This window comes from Rattus norvegicus, chromosome 6 (genome assembly GCF_036323735.1).
Source record: "Rattus norvegicus strain BN/NHsdMcwi chromosome 6, GRCr8, whole genome shotgun sequence".
NCBI classification, from domain to species: domain Eukaryota; kingdom Metazoa; phylum Chordata; class Mammalia; order Rodentia; family Muridae; genus Rattus; species Rattus norvegicus.
In genome coordinates this window covers 53,813,212-53,835,665 of record NC_086024.1, presented here as the reverse complement: position 1 = coordinate 53,835,665, position 22,454 = coordinate 53,813,212, and the positions used below count along the sequence as shown (strand labels likewise).

The window sequence follows — 22,454 nt, the reverse complement described above, 5'->3', positions numbered from 1 at the left end:
GAACTGGATTCATTGCTATTTCGTTTTCCCTTCTCTTCCACAGGCCATGCGTAGACTTGCCTCCTGAGAGGGCTGAGGAGTTGGTCAGCGAGGACTGCTAGGCAGAACCTGGCCATCAGCCCACTCTCTACACTGACTGTTTCTTTGCACTTAAGCAGCCATGCCCTTGCTGTTACGTTAAAATAGGTGCTTTCTGAAGCGTCTTAGGCAGCCCACCAGAAACCTTTGTCATTTCTACGGTTAAATGCGGAAACAAACAGCTTAGCTCTAAAATATCCAAAGCATGAGCATTACCCCTGAGGATTAGCAGTGTCCGGACGTGCTGCTGTCGCCCACTGTGTGCTGCTGATGCCACGGTAGGTTTGCTGTCTGTGTCCACAGGGGCTCCGTCTGTTGACCCAACAGCCTCTGTGGGCAGGTGAGTTAGGAAGGGCTAATCACAGAGATTCCTGACTTACTCTGAATTCCATGGGTTGTGTTGGTCACAGTGAGAGAGGTAAAGTAGAATTACTGTGTATTCATTAGTAGGCTTTAAAGAAAATAAAACCAATCTTTTAAAAATGATTTTATTTATTTTGTGTATGCGTATTTTGTTTATATATATGTTTGTGTACCATGCAGATGGTTGGTGACCAAGAAGTTAGAAAAAGGGCATCAGATTTCCTGGAAATGGAGTTATAGATGGATGCAAGTTGCCATTGAGTCATCTCTCCAATCTCTATAATCTATTGTTTTTGGGGTTTTTTTGTTGTTTTTTTTTGTTTTTGTTTTTTGTTTGTTTGTTTGTTTTTAAGACAGGGTTTCTCTGTGTAGCCCTGGCTATCCTGGAATTTGCTCTGTAGACCAGGCTGGTCTCTAATTAGTGCTGTGAGTAAAGGCCTGTACCTCTCTCACCCTGCCGCAACACAGGTTGGCTCATCTTTTTATATCTAAGTGTTCCCTGTATAATGGTGGATAAGCTCTCTTCTACTTAACATCTGACATGAAAACCAGGCCTGGTGATACTCACCTGTACCATAGACATTGAGAGGTTGAGGCAGAAGGAGCAAGAGTTCATATTCAGTCTTTTGGACTACTCAGTGAGACCATATTTTTAAAAAAACTAACTCAGAGACAATTTTGACCAAATCCTCTTTGACAGAAAATCACAGTGATGAGCCTTTCCCTAACTATTTAACTGCACTCAAAGAAAACAGTCAGAAATGGAATTCTAACCCCTTGAAACACAACCTAAAAAGTAAATTATCCATAGTAGTGTATGTTGAACGTGAGCTTTTAAAGATAAGGCATTCTGAATGCAATCAATGCAAAAATTTAAAAATTAGTTTGAAATATACATATTGGATGTATATATTAAATAAATATACATTTTAAGCCAGAATATTTCTTTAGCTTTTTTTTAACTTAACGTTTTCTGAGTACCAACAATTTCTAGGTATCCACGTAATATATAGATTTTGGTCATCTGTCTAGAGACGGAGTTTATACTGTACTTTGTGTGTTCAGCCTTAGCTGAGATGTTCAGCTTGAGAGCCATAGGGCACTCTGACCACTCTTTTTTTTTTCCTTTTTCTTTTTCTTTTTTTCGGAGCTGGGGACCGAACCCAGGGCCTTGCATTTACTAGGCAAGCGCTCTACCACTGAGCGAAATCCCCAACCCCCTCTGACCACTCTTAAATGGGCTTGGTATCCCAAGGCATAATGTTCTATTCTACTCTTGCTTTGTTCTTAAATAGTGAGAAACTAGGTGTCAACTTCTGAAGGAAGATGATAGCCACCACACCTGGGCCGCAGCTGATCTCCTATAGCAGGCCCACAATCATCTCACCCTTATGGGATACTTACTTGTAACAGTAACAATCGCATCTCTAAAGACTATGTCATAACAGTCTTGCAGGAAACAGAAGACTACCTCTGTTCAAAAGAGTCAAGTACAGATTTTTTTTCTTTGAAGAAAATACCAAAGTTCCATGTTACAATAAAGCTGGAGTCTTGTAAAGTCTTGGTCCCAGTGACTATAGAAGACTGTGTCACAGCACACAGTCTAGGAATGCTCTCACGAATTTTATGAAGCATGTTGTATAGTGTGTATTATCTATAAAAAATTGACTTGAAATTAAAGTTGTCCTTTGTTATATTTCTAACATACAGGATGATTCCAGTATTGCATATAAAATTCAATACAAATGAAACAAAACCAAGAGATGTAAAGTTGGAAATACTTGTATGTGTTATTTAATAAATGTAAAGTTATCCTTTGTTTTGGTTTTGGTGTTTTCTTCAAGACTGGGTCTTGCTTTGTCCAGGCCAGTCTCGGCTCCTCAGTACAGAGGGCACAGGTGTGCGTTACTAAATCTGACCCCATGTTACCTTCTACGCTACCCCAAGTCCTCCTTCCTAATTGGCCACTGTCACCATCATTTTTGCTGTCCTCTCCTGTCTCCCTGTCCTGTTATTTCATGCTGTACCTAATCAGTGCAGTGTGCAATGTTCCTCAGAAACCTGAGCTCTCCCTCTTTTCACCCAAATCACTGCCAGATTATTATTATTATTTTATACAATAGCTTTCACTATTTTAAACAAACTTTTCAACCCAGTACCACTCGAGTGCATGTGCACATATACACATGCACACATATGCCCTCTCTCCCTCTCTCTCTCTCTCTCTCCAAATTCTATCTTGGAGAAATTTCACAAAACGAGTACATCCCAGTTAGTTTATACCTATATTAACACACAAGCATACCCTGCTCCCAGAAACCTTCCCATAATATAGCCATTGCCACTAGAGTGACAATTGTCTTAATTTCTAAAACCTGTTTTATTATTTTTTTGAGACCTGGGCTTGGTAGCCAAGGCTGTTCTGGAATTAGAGATTCTCCCATCTCACTCTCTTGGGTGCTGAGATTATGGTTATGTATCACCATACATGCTAAAACCTGTTCTATTTGGACTGCAATAAATATACATAAATATCTCATCTTCCCTTTACCTTTTGTACTGTCTTGGTTGTTGGAGACCCGAGGATTCATCTGTGTCTGCATCGCCCGCCTTTCACTGGCTCTCCTGCTGTGTAGTGCTCTACTCTTCAGCTATTAAGCCACTCCACGGGTCTTGATTACCTGTGTTGTTTGTGGCTTAGTTTTCATGAAGAGTGCTGTACTATGGACATTCTTATGTCCATGTTTCAGAAATATGGGATGTTCTATTGGGGATTTAGGTCTCCAAGACGACAGTTAATAAAATTAAAATTATTCTGCATCTGTGTCAGGCAAGTTTCAGGTAGACCAGGACACGCTTATACAAAAAATATATGAATACTAGAATCTCAGGTACTTTTAGTTTAATTATACCGGCGCACTGCATAAGGATAATGATGTGTCTAGAAAGAATGGGAGAGGCAGAAAGAGCTATAGTTAGGGGAGAAAGTCAGTGGAAACAAAGAGATGGTTAGAAAGTGACAGAGAGAGTGGCACTGATGAAGAGATGTGATAGAGAGCCAAGAGGCATACACAAAGGGAGAAGCTAAAGGGCAGACAGAAGAAGACAGTGATGAGGACACAGAAAGAAATGCTGGGGTAATGTGACATCAAGCTCACAGATACAAGCAAGAGTCTTGTTCCACACAGTGACATCTCCTGAGTTCTTGGAACTCCTTCCTTAGCCCCATGTCTTCTTACTGGTATGAAATATAATTCATATTCTCCTTCTGCCTCTTTCCCATACTATGTATGAAGCCCACCACATGACAGTGTCCTTTATTTTGTTTCTGGACACAGTTCAAGCACCCAGAAGCATGAATTGATGCACATTAAATATCCACTACATATTGAAATAACAGCAGTAAGTGGCAGTTAGTGACACTGGCTGAGGTTAACGTGGGTGAGGAATGGCAGTGTTCTAAGTCAGTGTTTTCTGAACTTTAAGAACTATAGCTAAGTTTTACCGTAACTCAACTGCTTGGCTACCTGGTTTTCAAGAAAAGGACTGGACACGGACTTTGATGCTAAGAGAGCATTCCTCCCGTTGTAGTGACTGAGAACCTCAGCCTCTGTAGCAACTGAGGTAATCTGCTTCATCCTTCTCTTCAAGAGTACTGTTGACCTCACTGTTTCTGTATAAGATCTTGTAGCTTAAAGTCGGTCACAGTGTATTGTTGGAGACTAAGAGTTCTGATACTTTGAGCTTCCTCTGCCTTCACTTTAAACATTCATATTGAAATGATCATACTTTCACAGGAATTTGTGAAGAAATAGTAAGATTCTCAAGCACCCATCATCCAGTCTCCCCACACATGAGCACCTTCGTAACTACAGTACCTTGGTGTTAATACAGAGTACCAGGCTCATTCACATTTCATCACAGATGCAATTACATGTTCATGTGTACATACAGCTCTACACAACTATATCTCATGTACAGATTCATATAAACACCACCCAAATCAAGTTTTAATTATCCCATCAGCACAAGTCTCCTTCTGAGGATCAGTCCCTTAGTGACTGGCTTTTGTCAACTTGACACAAACTAGAGTCACCCAGAAGGAATTGAGAGGGAAACTCAATTGAGGAAATACCTCCACCAGATGGGTTATTGGTATGCCTATGGGCTGTCTTTTTTAAATTATTGATTGATATGGGAAGGCCTAGCCCACCATGGGTGGTGACATTCCTAGGCAGGTGCTCCTTGGAGGTATAAGAAGGGTAGCCTGGAAACAAATCAGCAACATTCCTTCATGGCCACTGTTTCAGTTCATGCCTCCAGAGTCCCTGAGCTCCTGCCCTGGATGATAGACTGTTAACTGAAGTATAAACCAAGTAATCCCTTTTCTCCTCGAGGTATTTTATTCAGGTTTATCATAGCATCAGAAAGGAGACCAAAACAGTCCCTTTGTAAAGATACTCTAGAGTCAGGTAAACCTTGCTGCAGTACATCACCCTCAGACTTCTGGCTGAATAAGGACTTTGGGAGTGGAAAGGTCACACCTGATATTAAACTTCGGTCACCATGGTAAGTTCAACACTTAGTCTTGTTTGCATTGACTTCCAGGGAGTCTCCAAGGAGAAAATACCTTTCTTCTGCAGCTTCATTTCTACCTGTATCATCTCATGCACAAGGAGCTCTAGACTACACAGCAGGACATATAAAAGGCTCTTTAGATGTGAAAGAATATCATGAAGCCGTTAGCCAACCAGCCTGACTAGGGAGGGTGACCTTTGTTGCAGGTGACCAGGGAGGCTGGCCTTTGTTGCAGGTGACCAGTGAGGGTGGCCTTTGTTGCAGGTGACCAGGGAGGCTGGCCTTTGCTGCAGGTGACCAGGGAGGCTGGCCTTTGTTGCAGGTGACCAGGGAGGCTGGCCTTTGTTGCAGGTAACCAGTGAGGATGGCCTTTGTTGCAGGTGACCAGGGAGGCTGGCCTTTGTTGCAGGTGACCAGGGAGGCTGGCCTTTGTTGCAGGTGACCAGAGAGGCTGGCCTTTGTTGCAGGTGACCAGGGAGGGTGGCCTTTGTTGCAGGTGACCAGGGAGGCTGGCCTTTGTTGCAGGTGACCAGGGAGGCTGGCCTTTGTTGCAGGTGACCAGGGAGGCTGGCCTTTGTTGCAGGTGACCAGGGAGGCTGACCTTTACTGTTGAACAGTGTCTTCACGACAACAGCAGACTTTGTCAGAACAGCTTGACCACTGGTAACCGACCTAGGGGTTGGCTGTTGATCCTTCCACATAGAAAGGCATAGGGAAGATTACTGAACCCTCACCTGGGATTTTGTTCACTTCCTCCTGATCCTCTCTGAATTCTGCACTTAACTGCAAGTAGCCCTGATTATGTGAGATGTTAGGGGTATAAATCATGAAAGGTTACCTGGAGTTGTGTGTGGGGTGCTCCACACATCCCCAGCTACCCCAAATATAAAGGTTAATCCAGTTGGATTAGTCAACCACTGGATTAAGGGACCATTCCTTGGGGAGATCGATTCACCTAATTTGAAAGCTTAAGTGATGGGAAGAATAATCATCCTTTTAATGAGATAGGTGCTTTTGTTTGCTAGGTTTGAGATAATTACTTTCCATTCTCAGAAATCCTGTACCTGGTATATTGCCTATGGAGCCATGGCCCTGTTAAGCATATCTGCTTTTCTAAGCACTTACTCTGAGACCTGTAGTTTTTCTTTTTTTCTTTTCCTAAGCATGACACTGGAGGCTTCCTTACTTTGTCTCTGAAGCTTCCCACCGTCTTTTGTCAGGTGTCTTCTGACTGCCATGTGGCTTGACCTCCATTACAGATTCATTACTAATAATTTCATTGCTAATTCAAATTGCATAGTTTTCTCTTTCTCTTCATGTTCCTCCTCTAGACAGCTGAAACTGATGCTTGTCAGCCTCCAGGTTTTTCTTTTAAACTCTAATAAAACTCTCCTCAGGCTTTCTTCTGAGTCAGTTCTTGCATTCTTATATTTACACGACTATGAACCCTGGAATGGATCTCACCACCTCTGGTAGCATGTGGCACTCCCACATTTCTCGTGGGGTAGGGAAGGTCTGAGCACAGTCAAGACTTCTATTAGTCCATGGCCTTTGTCTGTAAGCTCTCGGCTGAGTCAGGGAAGGAAGTGGTGAGAAAGGCTGGAAGGTGGACAGGAGCCAGATAATGAAGGGCCTCGGATACTGCATTAAGGAGCTTGGGTTTTAATCTCATCTGGTAAGAGATAAAGGCAAAGTGCTGGGTTACATTACCTGGCTAATCCAATCAGCTGACCTAGGTACCTAGAAATAGATTCAGAGGAAATTAAAGTAGGGATGAATGAAGCGTTTGTTTTTGTTTCTTTTTCCCCCAAGGAGAGAGTAAGAGACGAAATAAGAAACAGTAGCTTTTGTGATTTAAAAATATAAAGGCAGTTCACTGGGGTGACTGTTTCCACAGTTTGTCCTTTCAGAATTTTAGTGTCGCATATAATTATATGAAGCCTTGTTTTCATAATCAAGAGAAGAAAATACGTGCTATTGAAAAGCATGGGAGAGAGAGTAGATAACTGAGTTAAATCCTAGTTACTCTTCCCTTATAAATATGTGTGCACTTGGAATTTACTGACTTTCTGTGGTTTTACTTGCTCATAAAAAAGGAACATGCAGTCTCTAAAACAAAGAAGAGATTGCTTAATATTTTTGTTTAAACCAGTTATTAAATGTCTGTGGCAAAATAACAAGCTTTAGTAAATGAGGGCTCTATGTTTCTGCCACCTCCTCCCAAGGAATTAAGGTGCTTGGAACTTTGGGAGTGTGGTGCCTCTGCTCTCCTCCACACTGGGTGGCTAGCCTAGACGGACAGCTAGTCACCTCATCTGAGGAAGCTAAAGAGCTATAGGGAGAAAAGAGGAGATCAACGTCCTGTGTTTCCGCAACTTCCGGACCCTTAAGCCGAGGCACTGGACCCTCCGTCGGCGCCTCATTCTCTTACTCATTAATCCTTTACCGTGTACCTGTTTCATAACTGGCACAAAGACTAGCGACTGGGCATCCGGGAAACAGTAAACAAAACAAATACACTCTCCGTTCTAATGAAATTCATAGTTTAATGTGGGAAATGATTAACAGAGAAGCAAACATACCAAGAAAAGCAGTTATCCTTCTGCACGCCCGGCAGTCCTGGGCTTCCTTTATCTCTGTATTAATGAGAGTGCCTGATACAGTGTCTATGCGGTGAGATTAATTACACTATATTTCTAAGAAACACTGACAAGTCTGAGTGTTGAATACAGATACAACTTTTTTCAAACATTAAGACTTTTTAACTGACATAATCGTACATGTTTACAAGGTACATTATATTTTAATATATGTAAACAACATATTATATTAATCATATAATTGTATGGCAAATGGCCTATACATCACTTCAAACACTCACTGTTTCTTTGTGTTGAAAACATTCACAGTCCTCTCTAGATAGGCTGGTGCTTAGCTCGGTAGTCAATAATGCTTTGCATATACATGGGTTCAATCTCCAGCACTGTAAAGAAATGACACAAAAACAAAAATATTCCCCCTGAGATAATATAGCAAATTAATTGCTATCAAGGATACTACTAGGTAATGTAGAATTTTTAACTGTTTATACCTGTGGGTCACTGAGCCTGTGGCTGTAGAAGCCGTGGCCCTGGAGGTCAGACTAGTCACTGTGGTAGTGCCTTTGATGGGAGATACTGGGCAGCGATACAAAGTATCAGAGACGAACCTGAAGAACGGGCACATACAGACCTGGGCAGTTTTGAAGCATGCGTTCTGAAGGCATGAGATAACTCAATTTGGTGCAGCGGGTGTTGTGTACAACTCAAGTGTAGCAAGAGACACGGAAGACACTAAAGTTGCCAGAGTAGGGCCTCCAACATACTTTTCAAGACAAGGTTTCTCTGTATAGCCTTGGCCCTCTTGGAACTCACTCTGTAGACCAGGCTGGTCTTGAACTCAGAGATCCTCCTGCTTCTTTCTGCCTCCTGAGTGCTGGGATTAAAGTTGAACACCACTACACCCAGCTATAGGGAGTGTTTTTAGACAGAAAAATATAATCAGATTTCCAGTTTGTTTGTTTGCTTATTCATTTATGTTTTTTGAGACAGGGTTTCTCTGTGTAGCCCTGGCATTCACTCTATAGACCAGGTTGGCCTTGAACTCAAGAGCTCCTTCTGAGTGGTAAGGCCTCATATCCGGCCAGATTTACATTTTAGAAAAGGTTTCTCTGAGAAATGCAGATTGGTATATTTTTATGAACAGGGTGTTTCCCCCAAAGGCTATTATTTTAGTTCTCAGAAGAACAAACTAGATAGCAAGGGGAGCGGGGAGGGGCTGGAACTCCTATGCTACCCCTGTCTGAAAGCAGGAATGGGAAGAAGGAGGTTGTAGAGGGTCAGGATGTAGGAGAGACACATTTAGAGACTCTTCCTGATCAGGCTTAGTGTTGAGGAAGAAGAGGAATTAAGATAATTGCTCCTTGCTTTGGGATCTGACTGAGTAACTAAATGTATGATAATTACTGAAATTGAGAACATTGCAGAGGGATGGCGTGGGACACTGCAGTTCTAGAATTTCTGTTTAGGGAGACATATGGATGCCAGTTAGTCAGAAATAATGGCTGGAAGATATTTGTCAAAAAATATGTAGTCACATAACACTTAGTCAGTATGGGTTTGATTGGATTACAACAGTAAACACACACACACACACACACACACACACACAAAGGGGGGGGGGAGAGGTTTTATCCTTGCTGAAAGTTCACAGCAGGTCCAACTGATGCTGGGATAGGTTTCCTCCACATCATGCCTCAGCATTCCAGGCTATTTTAATCGTAGATATCCACATTTCAACACATGATCACAGCAGTGTGAAAGAAGGCAAGTAGGCAAGTGGACTGGTAAGGAAGGGGCGGGGGAAGGACAGATTTCATCCATATGTCTGGAGCTAATGTAAAGGATGCACATAAATGTCATCTGTCAAAGGTTGTGGGAGAGAAGAATAGGAGTCTTAGTGTGTACAGAGATGTTAACCATGACACTGTACGTATCAAAGATCAGGTCACAATTGGTTCCCACAGAGACCCATGCTGCAGTTTGTGTGCTACAGAAGGGCAGGGGGACTCAAAAACCTTAAATCTCAATTTTGGATGTGTTAAGTTAAAGATGTGTTTATACAAAGGAAGTGTCAAGTAAGCAACTAAAAGAGCTGGGTGGTGGTGGTGGTGGTGGTGGTGGTGGTGGTGGTGGTGGTGGTGCACGCCTTTGATTCCAGCACTTGGGATGCAGAGGCAGGAGGATCTTTGAGTTCAAGACCAGCCTGGTCTACACAGTGAGTACCAGGACCACCAGGGATACATAGGAAAACCCTCTCTTGAAAAACAAAAACAACATACAAACAAAAAACCAAAGCAAGCAGCTGTCTTAGATAGGTTTCCATTGCTTTGAAGAGACACCATGGCCAAGGCAACTCTTAGAGGGAAACATTTAATTGTGGCTGGCTTACAGTTCAGAGGTTCAATCCATTGTCATCATGGTGGGAAGCATGACAGCATGCAGGCAGATGTGGTGCTGGAGAAGGAGCCGAGAGTTCCACATCTGGATCCACAGGAAGGAGGAAGAGACAGTGAGCCACAATGGGCATAGCTTAAGCATAGGAGACCTCAAAGCCTGCCTCTACGGTGACATACTTCCTTCAATAAGGCCACACCACCTAAACAGTGCCACTCCCTAAGGACCAAGTATTCAAACACATGAGGTTATGGGGGCCATACCTTTATCACAACAAGCTAAATTAAATGGCCGGGGGAGATATGAATTTGGGAGATTGAAAAATATGTAGAGTTGGAGAGGAGGTGTGAGGTCTGGGGCTATAGGCTGAGTAAGATTGCTACAGCAATCTACATTTAGTAGACAGTGAGAAGAGTGCCCTGTACAGAGCCCTGCACACAAGCTTAACTAAAGGGTGGTGTGGAAAGGAGAGAAGGAGTCATCAGACAGAATGAGGAAATCGAGAGAAAATTATTAAATCGAAGGGAAAAGAACTCTAAGGTAGGTGTTTCAGCTCCCATCAAAGGAAACCTCTCTATTTAAGAGGTTTCACTCCTTTCCCGTTCAGTTCATCTTTCTGTACTGAATCAAATCTGTTAGTACTTAAGTACCTCTCCTCCTGTAAGATATTTCCCCATCTAACTTCAGCAAATCGCAAGATTCTAAGTCCTCTGGCATCACTCAATTCTTTTGTCAGCTCACATCTGTTAGCACCTTTGCATGTAGCTCTTTCCTCATTAACTTCCTCAAGTTTTTAAGCAAAGACTATGAATTTCTTATTTCCCAGGTCTCATCTTCCCAACGAGATACCCTCTGCCCAGAGCATTACATATGCACTCCCCATCCCGTGCCATGGGTGCTTTCTGCCACATGCCCTGCTCTAAGCATGGTTTGTGCTTTCTGCTACATGACCTGCTCTAAGCACTTCGGAACATTGAACCTGTCTGAAATTATTGTTTAGCTGTTGTGTGTATACTGTCAGTTTTACCCCACCAGAAAGCAAGTTCCAAGCTAGATGTGACACTGTACACCCGTGATCCCAAAATGAGGCAGGTGAAGAAGGCAGGAAAACCATGAGTTTGAGGTCAACGTGCGCTACACAATGAGATCCTTTCTCAAAAGCAAACCAAAATAGATAAAAGCAAGTTCAAAGAGGCCATAAAGCTTAATTGTGGTTGGAGGGTGAAAGTTGGGAGCACAGGGAATGAGTGGGTGGTTGTTTTCTCCCAAGGGGGAGGGGTCGCCATTTCAGCAATTCCTTGGAAGAAGGACTGTGGACACCATGATAAAAACAGCATTTGGGAAAAGCTGGCAAGGTTCTGACTGGGATACAAGCAGCACAGTGAGAGGGGGTGCTTTTATGAATTCTCCCCAATCACTTGTCCTGGTTGTCGGTCTGATAATTCTGTTATGACAACCTGTCTAAGCCATCCGGAGCAGCATCATATCTACCACAGCGCCTACAACAGTGTCAAACACACAGCAAATACTCAGTAATTACTCAGTGAATTACAGGCTGAGTAAAGGAAAAATCTGTAAAGACAATGGTTATACCCAATCACTGGTTTCACAAGAGGATACTTCTCCGAATCACACCCTTTTAGCAAAATAATCACCAAACAAAAAACAAAAAACAGAAGCCAAAAAGGTTTCTGCAGAACAAAAGCTCGAGTTATCTGTAAGCAGAGCTGTATCCAGAGGGGTCTTGGAATCACAAATCTGAACTAAAGGTTTACTGTCTGATGCTCTGCTGCTTTGTGTTACACACTTAGATGAGGGTTACAGAAAACTTATAGATACGAACATTGATTATTACTACTACAGCTTTGTTTCCTTATACTTTCCAACTTTTTGACTGTGGATTCTTGGGATAGTTTATTTACCTGTGGCTGGTGCCACCTAGTGGATATTATCTCCTTGAACAGGTTTGAGTTTAGCATTTTTTACTTACCTAAGGAAGGAAGTGATGGGAGGATGGCTGGTTTTGAGGCTAGTTAATGCCACTGCTCAATTTCATTTCCTAAAGCCCACTGCAGACTAGGGCAAGCATCCCTATTTGAAAGGCAAAGAGGCTAAGACAAGGAGAAGTTTGGGAAGTTTCTAAGCTCAGCCAGAGAGGCAGTGCAGAGCCAAACTCTCGGTGTGCTCTACCCTGTAACCACAGTTCTAGAACATCAGGTCACCTGTGTGATTGAAGAAGCCAGCGTTCTGTGTCTGCATATGGGAGGCAAGCAGATGGCGGTGTGCTTTAGTGCCCTGGAGATGAGGCTCAAACGCCAACAGGTTTCCAAGGAAGCAGTTTGATTCTCCACCTACATGCCCTCGTCTAATGCTAATAACCCACTGATGGTCCTAGCGTAATACCATAAAACTGGAGGTTGGGGATGGCAGATGGCTTAGTGGGTAAAGGCTCTTACTTGCCTTTCGGCCCTGGAGACCTGAGTTTGATTCTTAGAGGTCACATGAGGATAGAAAGAGAACCAACTTACTCCACAAATTGGAGTTTTCTGACTTCCACACATGACCTGTGGCACACGTGTAATAATAAATAACTTTTTTAAAACTGGGGGTGAAGAGGTCAACATTCAGATTTGGGAAAACCATAAGAGTTCAGTCTTTAACATGAGGATGGTTAATTACACAGTAGTTTAGACACCAAAAAAAAAAAAAACTTGAAAGAACATTAGTACGGCCACCATGAACACACGGCCATGCCTGCCTTACCTGTACCTTGCTGATGGTGTGGGTAGCTGCTGTTTTATGCTCTATCCTAACTACATCAGTGTGCCCCTCCTAACAACTCATGCACCATCACTACCTAAGAAAACAATGCAGTTCTGCTATTTTCTAGCATGTATGTATTTAAAATGTCTCTAATGTCTTCATGCCCGTTTCCTATGGCATCTGGAGACTAGAGCTTCAAGGACTGCATTTAGTTCTAAATCTCTTGAATTTCATTAATTTAAAAAAAAGTCTCCCAATCCCTTTTCTTCTATAAAACCAGATTTCTTTTTTTTTAAAAAAAGGTATGATAATGACAGTGCAACTAGATGATCACTTAGAGTTTCACAGAGAAGTATCCACCAGTGAAACAGAGGAAAGGACATTATAAAGCCCCAGGCATGGCTACTTAGTGTCAGATTTAATTTACGTCCACCTGAGTAGAGTACGTTAGACTGATTTACATCACATGTGTTCTTAATTCTAGAGCTCCGCTTAAATTTTACATTTTTTAAAAAAAAACTTAAGTCAATTAAGTCCATCTCATTCAAATACATGAATGAAAAGTTTAAAAATATGAATGCTGGGCGCCGGGCACATCTCTAGAGCTTGAGGCCAGCTTGGTTTACACAGTGACTTTCCAGGACAGCTAGGGCTACACAGAGAAACCCTACCCCCCAAAACCAACCCCACAGCATTCGAATAGTACAGAATAATGCACGGATACTCTTCTAAGAATCACAGTGCAGAGGGCGAGTGTGGTGTCGTATGCATGTAATCTCGGCACCCAGAGGTGGAGGAAGATCATCAAAGTCAACCTCGGCCACAAAGCAAATCCGATGAGGGCTAGCCTGACTATTCGAGATCCCAGCTCTAAAACAAAGCATGCTACCAATCACCTCAATTCATTTTATCCAGAAACAACATTTGCTGTGGTCCGAATGCTTATGACTTCCCTAAATTCATATGTCAAAACATTATGCCAGTATTAGGAGGGAGAGATCAGGGGAGGTGATGGAGTTACGATAAAATTCCAGAGACACCAGAAAGATGCCTTTCCTTTTACAACAGTGAAGACAATTATCGCACCCCCATTTATGAGCCGAGAAAATAAGCTCTAACCAGACACCGGACCTTGGGATCTTCATCCTTTAGAACTTCAAGAAATAAACTTAAGTCTGTAATCCACCCAATCTATTTTATTTTGTGATAACACCAAGTGGACTAAGGTCATTGCCATTAGCACACCGTATGGCACAGGCACTTATCGCTCCCTACATGTTCATGAGTAGATAAGCAGCCAGTTCTGTAGCAGCAGGTTCACTGTAAACACAGCAGTCTCTGCCCCACCTCTATTCTAGCAATACAAGGTACCTGGCTTCCCCTGATGAGCTTTCCTGGCTCTTGTGTCAGCTGACAACTAAAACAGGTGACTCAGCTGGAGATTAGTGGGAAAGTGGAAGGTCTGAGGAGAAAGGCTCTGAGAAAATTTCTTTACAACCACTTTCTCGTCTTTGCTTCCCTGTTTCAGGTGCTTTATCAACTCTTGACCCTTCAAACTGTGGGCTGAGTGGCTTCTGGCTGTGAGGGACACCTGGAGGGAGGCATCTTAAGGGAGGAGCCTAAAAGGACAGTAAGACAGGACACTATGGGTGGAAGGTCTAAGCAGTGGGGGAGATCAGGGGCAGATTACAGAGATGATGTAGGGAGGATCAACAAAGGAATATAGGGAAGCCGCATAGAAGACCACTGTCATATAACCCAAATTAAAGACACACACAGAGAGACACTGAAGAGGGTCACAATACAATGTCAGTCCTCTTGGTTGCCCACGAGATCAGATTACGGAAGACACTGCCCACCTTGGTTGCAAGGTACAGACGAAAAAAAAAAAAAAAAAGGCAGTACGGAACTGAATTGGAAACCTCGTTCCTGTTGGCTAGCTTTCGAAGTGCCAGGTGGGAGCTCTGCTGGCTGCTGCGGGTAAGGGCACGACTGGGAAACGTACGAACTAAGACACCCTGCCAGGCTTTACCTACCTGTGCAATAGTGGCATGACTGCTGTTGGACTAACCAACTGCCCTCTGGCTGTATTTGAGGATTGATCCACAGAAGGGAATAACCCATGCCTAGCATGACAAACCCCAGTTAATGATTCAGGCTTGTGGAGTCACAGGCCCAGAGGAGGAACTTATTGTTGTCATTAAGGAACTGACTAGCATTAGACTACCTTCTGAATATCTGTTCATCCCTATAGACAAAAGCTACTCGAAGCCTTATTCAGAGAACCCTCTCCTCACAATGAATGACAATGAACACAGACAACGATGCAAGAGACTCATGGCTTCCCGAAATGCTGAGAATAAGTCACAGGTGTGGACTTAGCCCTAAGCAAGATATTTAGGTCACCCACTCTAAGGCTCAGGTAACCTTGCAGAAGGGGTGAGATACAAGAGCTAGAAGTACGGCTCGGCCGTAATCCTGTACAGGAGGGAGCCATGGTGATACCCACCCGGAATGTGTACAAAAAGGAAAAGGCCAGAGCCATCACAGAAGACGAGAAGAACCTTAAGGCTTTCGTCAGCCTTTGCATGGCCCGAGCCAATGCCCGGCTCTTCCGAATTCGAGCCAAAAGGGCGAAAGAAGCTGCAGAGCAAGACTTTGAGAGGAAAAAGTAATGTGCAGTCGGAGAGTTGCAATAAATTTTCCATAAAGAAAAAAAAAAGAGAGAAGCAGGATGAAGGCCAGTGAAAATCCATACTCCAGTTGATACAACCACTACAATCATTAACCCTCAACTAGAGTGGTTACTTACAGGACTACCACTGCGTACGATTAGTCCTAAAATGGGGAGGCGCTCATGGGCCCTACTCTTTACTGAACTACTGGCTAGTGATAGAGCCTGGGAAAGGAGGGTTCCTGCTCTCAGTTGTGTGCCCACTGCTGAGCCTACCAGGCTCCAACCCACAGCTCCAGATCCCTGGTCACGGACAAAGCCCCGGTTAAAGCCAATGGGCAACAAAACAAGATGTACCGGCATGACTGTTAGAGATTTGTGGAGAGCAAGGGGATGGACAGGGATGGTAGAAAGATGTGAGAGGTTGAGGAGGAGAGCCGTCTGTAATTGCTTGTGTCTGTGTACAAGTCGTGTAAGAACACGTTTCAATTAAAATTACATGAACATTTTCTACTATCAATTTATTCAAATTTATGCAATAAAATTTTAGTACAATTTTTAAAAAGATTATTTATTCATTATGTATAAAGCATTTGGCCTGCATGTATGCCTGCAGGCCAGAAGAGGGCATCGGATCCCATTACAGATGGCTGGGAGCCACCATGTGGTAACTAGGGAATTGAACTCAGGACCTCTGGAAGAGCAGTCAGTGCTTGGAACCACTGAGCCTTAGTACAATATTTAATGTGGCTAGTGTTTGCTCTACAAGTGTTATAGCTTAAACTACTTTCAACTTAAAATATTAGATAATTAGTGAAAACTTTATACATGCTTTCTATCTTATTTTTTTCTTCCCTTTCTAGTTTTCCTGTGACTGGTGGCTATAATTTGATAAGGCACATAATTAGCCAGTACTTTCTCCTCTGCCCCTGATGTATTTCTGCTTATCATATTTGTAACATTTAGTGGATACTACTGAGCCTGCATTGTTGTTGTTGTTTTGTTTTTTGGTTTTGGTGGTGGTGTTTTCCTTTCCTTTCTTCCTTCCTTCCTCCCTCTCCCTCTCTCTTTTTTAAAGGTCTGATCACTTGAAGACTTCTTTTTGACAGGGTTCAGACTAAGAAGTAAAAGCCCTCTCCGAGAAGAGCCTGTGTCTCGTGGCAATCTGTTCGTGGTATTTTTGTCTCCTTTCATTCTTTTGGCCAAAAGTTTAGCATATTCTACAGCTTTTGTTTTTCCCTTGATATTTGTGTTGCGGGATATATGGAGTAACGACGCGCTAAACCTTGGGTGTTTTGGTCTTGGGTTCCTTTATCGGTTATTCGTGATTGTCAACTTGAATACATCTGGAACTTACTAAAACCCAAAACTGAAATCACACACCTGTTGTGGTAAAACTTTAAATTTAAATTTAAAAAAAAAAAGGTTTCTTTTATCCTGCACTAGTGCTGGCACTGTAGGGCCACATGGCATCTGTGGGATATTTCCATCTCAGCCAACAAGCATCTCACCCGCTAAGCTCCTCCACCCCATATCACACTGCTGATGGCAACTCTCTGAGCCCGGTGGCAATCTCTCTACCTGTGTAGTTCCCAAGGTTGGTTGCCACCATGCCAGACATACACATTCCAGTCCCATGGCAGACTCAGCGTGTCCCGCCACCACACACTCTCTTGAACTCAATTAACTCACCACATGAAAGAACATACAACACAATAACCTGTAATCCAATTGATAAGACATAACTGCCCATCTAATCAGCACAAAATCCTCCACACATCCGTCCCTTAAGAATAGTCATATCAACCTGTAAATGTGCAGAGAGAAATCTTAACATCTGCCTCCATGTTCTCTCAGCTGCTCCCCCTCGCTCCAGTCTCCTCCTAAAACTTCTCTCCCGCCCATCCATCTTTCTCATCCAATGACAGGCCTCGTCCTATCCTGGACCTGCTTTCACCTGCATAGTGACATCAACCTACACACACCTGTGAGGGATTTCGTTTAATTTGAAGTGGGGAGATTTCACTTCTAATCTGGATCCTTGGTAGAAAGACAGGTCTCTGATCCAGATCTGGAGACTGGAAGACATGCTTTAGTCCACATCTTTGTAGCTGGGAAAATCCACCTCTCATCTGGGCCACACCTTCCCCTGGAAGCCTATATAAGCATATGGAAGAAGGAAGCATTTGCTCTCACCTCAATAACATTCCTTCATTGGCAGAAGAGTCAACTTCCTTGGGATTCCAGTGTATAGACCAGCTGAGACATCCAGGCTTGGAAACTGAACGACTACTGGATTCCTGGACTTTCTGTTCATAGCCAGCCATTGTTGGATTAGCTGGACCAGAACCTGTAAGTCACTCTAGTAAGTCCCCTTTTATATATAAAGTGTTTAATGTTATACGTTCTGTTATTCTAGAGAACTGTAATGCAGCTTCTTATTATTTTAAAGGGCTTTCTGCCAACATATTGGCATGCAAATGTGAATCACTAGTACAAGTCAAGCTGGTCAGTGCCTCTTACATAAGCCACAGTCTATGTTTCCAGAGGCTTAGCTTAAGTCACTACAGAAAGTTTAACTCTCATTGGTTTCACTGAATGTAGGTTACACAAAATTTAATTATACAGGTGTCTTAGGGTTTCCATTGCTGTGAATAGACACTGTGACCAACTCTTATAAAGGAAGACACTTCATTGGGGCTGGCTCAGTTTCACAGGTTTAGACCATTTTCATTATGGCGGGAAGCTTGGCAGCGTGCAGGCAGACATGATGCTAGAGAAGGAGCTGAGAGTTCTACATCTTGATCTGCAGGGCAGCAAGGAGGAGACTAGATATGTTTCACACCGGGTGTAGTGTGAGCATTTAAAACCTCAAAGCCTTGCCTCCACAGTGACATAATTCCTCTATTAAGGCCACACCTCTTCCAATAAGGCTATATCTCCTGATAGTGCCATTTCCTATGGTCAAGCATTCAAACACATGAATCTATGGGGGCCATAACTATTCAAACCACAACAGGTCTTTAAGCATTTCTGTAAGTGCTAGCTTGCGTGTTACACAGGGCTTCTGCTTTGAACTGAAAGAGTATCTGGAGATGAAGGTTATTGGCCTGGTCTTGTATTCAAGACACTGAAATAACCTCTCAACAAAACACACTTTCTGACATCCATCCTATTTTTCTCCTAGCATAGACAGTGCTGTAAATAGAAGGGCACCGAAGTATCTTGAATCGTTAGCTTGTGATTCAAACGTTAGTAGTCTGCCAGTAAGAAGAAAACACATGCTTTGGGTTAAGCCTATTGGTATATAAATATGTCTATCTTGGCATTTGGAAGGATAGGTGAGATGACTGCCAAGTATGAGTCCAGTATGAGCTCCATGGCCAGATCCTGTGTCAAAAAGGCAAATCAAAATAAAACTATATATGAGTGTGTATACGCATATACACAGACTCAAAATGTATCACCTAGTTGCTTCAGGTTGTCCATTAAAATGGCTTCTCACATTTATAAACTTTAAGACAACACTATTCTATATAAATATTAATTTATTTAAAATCTATTAAAAGTTTTTTCTCTTATGTTTATTTATTTGTGTCTGAGTGCCAAGGTGCACATGTGGAGAAAAACTTGCTCCAAAGAAAAATCAGCTCAAAATTAACCACAGGCCTTAAATGTTAAGACCTGAATCTTTGAATGTATTACAGGAAAATACAATATAAAACAGGCAGTAACTATCTGAATAGGACTCCAATAGATCAGGAAATGATAGTGAGAATTGACAAGTGGGACTGCTTAAATTAAAAAGCTGCTGTATAAAAAAAAAAGCTGCTGTATAGCAAAGAAAACAATCATCAAGGTCAAGGGAATCTACAGAACAGGAGAAAACCTTTGTCAGTAATTAATCTGACAAGGGGACTGTTATCCAAAATACATAAAGTGAAACAAATAAACATTAAAACAACAGATGATACACGGGCAAATTAAGTAAATAGAGACCTTTCAAACAGACAATAAACATTTGAGGGGCTGAAGAGATTGTTCATCAGTTAAGAGCAATTAATTATCTGCTCTTGCAGAGGACCTGAGTTCAGTTACCAGTATCCATAGAGTGGCTCACAACCCTCTGTTGAGACCATCAGCCTCAAGATCTGATGCCCCCTTCTGGCTTCCATGAGCAGTGCCTGCATATGGTGAATAACACACAGGCAGTAAACTTGTATACATAAATAAAATGTTCAAAAACTATTCAAAAATTACATGAGGGGTTGGGGATTTAGCTCAGTGGTAGAGCGTTTGCCTAGCAAGCACAAGGCCCTGGGTTCGGTCCCCAGCTCCGAAAAAAAAAAATTACATGAAACATGTCCAACATCTCTAGCCATTAGGGAAGCAAAAATTTCCCCAGTAAGAATGTGTAACAAAGAAATCAAGAAGCAACAAATGTTGGTGAGGATTGGGAAGGGGAGGAAAACTTATATACCACGGCTTGGAATGGAAAACAGTGTGGAGGTTCCTTTAAAAATGGAATTCCCACATGACCCAGTTATGCCACTTCTGGGACTATGGCTAGATGAATCAGTTAACTTACTATACAGATATCTGCACATTCATTTTACTGTGACAATACTCACTAGCCAACACAGCCAAGGTATCCAGTAACAGATGGGTGATTAAAAAAATGTTCCTTTCACACATAGAACACTATTCAATCATAAGGACAAAGTTATGGAACTTACAGGGAAATGGACAAAACCGGTATTACAAAGCTAAGCATCCCAAAGTCCCTCTTATCCGTGGGATGTAGGGGACATGGTAGTGAGGGAAACTATTAGGGAGGTGGAGGGAAACTGGAAGTGCATACTAGAAAGGGTAGTACCGTCAGAGTACATCATACAGAGAGGGAAATGCCACAAAAACACTCATTAGCTTTACAGCTAATAGAAAATGAAAAGTGAAAGCACCGTGTCGGCTGTATATAATCTAACAGGAACTTAGGAGACCGTCTTGTCACACCGCTCCTGCCCTGATAGAACATGGCAACTCTAATAGATGGGAGAAGAAAGCAGACACAGAAGAAGGAGGGCGTCCATGGCAAGGCCACATTGGATAAACATTCCGGGTTTTACTAAAGCAAGCCCTCGGCAAGTGTTGTTACTTGCCACTCGGGCTGCCTTTGACCTTGCAATCCTCCTGCCTCAGTCTTCCAAGGGCTTTATAAGCATGCTCCACCATGGCAGGATACTCCAGAGGACTTCCTAACAGTATATCATAAAATCCTGCAAAATGTAACAGTCTATAGGTACAATCTAAAGTTCTTTTAAATCCTACTTCTCTAGTATTAAGTCATTATTATTAACCTATAGTTTTTAATCAATCTTACGTTTGATGGAGGTGATGGATAAAAAGCACTTCCTGGGTAAAAACTACCTCCTTGGCAGTCTAAGTTGTTGTATAAAGTGAGGTTTTCAGCACCAGATGTATAAACTGAAGGCATGACCTCTCTGAGGTGTGGTCGAGAGGAAGGTTTTTACTGTAGATATGAGGGAGAGGACAGCATCTGGAAGAGTCCTGAGCAGGGAAAGTGGTAGACCAAACATGGCCAGAGGTTTGGACCTAGCCATGAGAGGAAATAGGGGCAAGAGAGGAAAATGAGAATGAGAGAGGGGAGGGGAGGGGAGAGAAGCTAGGGGGAGGGAAGCCCACAAGCTGAAGTTTAGGGGAGACAGTGGGGTCCACGGGGCTGAAAAGAACCACAGGTATTTGTGATATTGTGATATTGAGAAAGCCTCCTGGAGGCTAGCACCATTCGATGGCATGCTAATAGATACCACAGTTAGCCATTTGTCCCAGTTTCTTTTTTATCAGACAGTTGTTAAATACCCCAGCGTGTCAGCACTATATTTAGAGATTTATCAGAGAAAGGTTAAGCTTCAGTACCTACCCCCTGCCATAATCCTAGCAACTGAAAAATTGTGAAAAACACCCAGTAGTACAGAAATTTACATTTTAACAAGGACAAAACCAAAAGGACATCGACTTAAAAATGTTCTTGAGTGTACCTACAACCTTGTTTGTAAAGGCGCAATGAGTGGGAGTCTTTGAAAAGACCACAATGAAGACAATCACTAAATAACATGTTAAACTATGATCACTGCAGCGTTAGTCACAGTTGTTACTGTGCAACGCACAGAACACATTGCTACACATACTTTATTCAGAATTGAGTACTGTGAAAACATTTTTTTAAAAGAGGCCAATATAATAATGTTTTATTGATCTAGGAACTCTGGCACTGAAAGCGTGAACAACCCAAGGTAACAATGTCGTCACCAAGGGACGACCATAGAGCCCAAATCCCTTGACTCCTAGGCTGATGTTTTCCACTAATTGTGCTCCTTTCTACTCATCTGAGAGCTTCAAGTGTGAAGGGCTGGAGAGGGGAGAAGACCTATTATGAGCCAAATCTAGGTGGGGGGTGCTCTGAAGGTCCTCACCAATCGCCGTTGACACTTGCTTTTGTTTTGGCTGAGCAAGATGAAAGCAGCAACCACAGACCCCAGGGACCAAGAACTGGAACTAGGTACCGCCTGTTTTGGTAACTCTCTTTTCCTCAGTCGGGGCCTGCCCTTTCTCATTTCTTCCCTCTGCCCAAGCCCTAACGCTTTCCCTCCGACTCCATCGGTTCCTATCCTCCCTCCTTCACCTTCTCTGCACACAACTGCCTTGCATCCTCGATGGACCGGGACAACCTGGAACTCCCTACAGCTTTTGCAGGGATTAGAGGCGCCTGGTGTTCTCTAGAGCGAGGGGCTAGTCAGCATTATACACGCATTTCAGTTTGAGAAACTACGGTAAGAGCCAGGGCGAACGCGCGTGTCGAGTGGGCGTTGGGGCTCATCAGGACAAAGCCTGATTAGGCAATAAGAACCTTTCCTCCCTCCCAGCACCTAACTCAGCTTCCCTCGGGCAAGAACGGAGCGCGCGTGTTTACACTTCTCTATACC

At 42.8% G+C, this 22,454-nt stretch overlaps 1 protein-coding gene and 1 long non-coding RNA gene across 9 annotated transcripts in view; one reads left to right on the top strand and one right to left on the bottom strand.

The window, feature by feature from the left end:
- Positions 1-564, top strand: part of Slc26a4 (solute carrier family 26 member 4) — a 38,867-nt gene extending 38,303 nt beyond the window's left edge. For 3 of the 4 annotated variants that reach the window (XM_017594054.3, XM_008764576.4, XM_008764577.4), the window contains one exon: positions 44-564. In XM_017594054.3, coding sequence (XP_017449543.1) covers positions 44-67 — 24 coding nt within the window. In that variant the 3' untranslated portion in view covers positions 68-564. 4 annotated transcript variants of the gene reach the window in all.
- LOC102555378 (uncharacterized) overlaps positions 1-22,454 on the bottom strand; it is a 30,384-nt gene that overhangs the window by 7,498 nt on the left and 432 nt on the right. For 2 of the 5 annotated variants that reach the window (XR_010052584.1, XR_354728.3), the window contains exons 2-3: positions 7,901-8,002; positions 2,870-6,691 (exon numbers count right to left, since the gene is read on the bottom strand). This is a non-coding gene — a long non-coding RNA (uncharacterized LOC102555378). Of the gene's footprint in view, positions 1-2,869; positions 6,692-7,900; positions 8,003-10,008; positions 22,371-22,454 lie in introns of those variants that run through there. The other 3 variants (XR_001838366.2, XR_010052582.1, XR_010052583.1) reach the window with 2 other exon arrangements.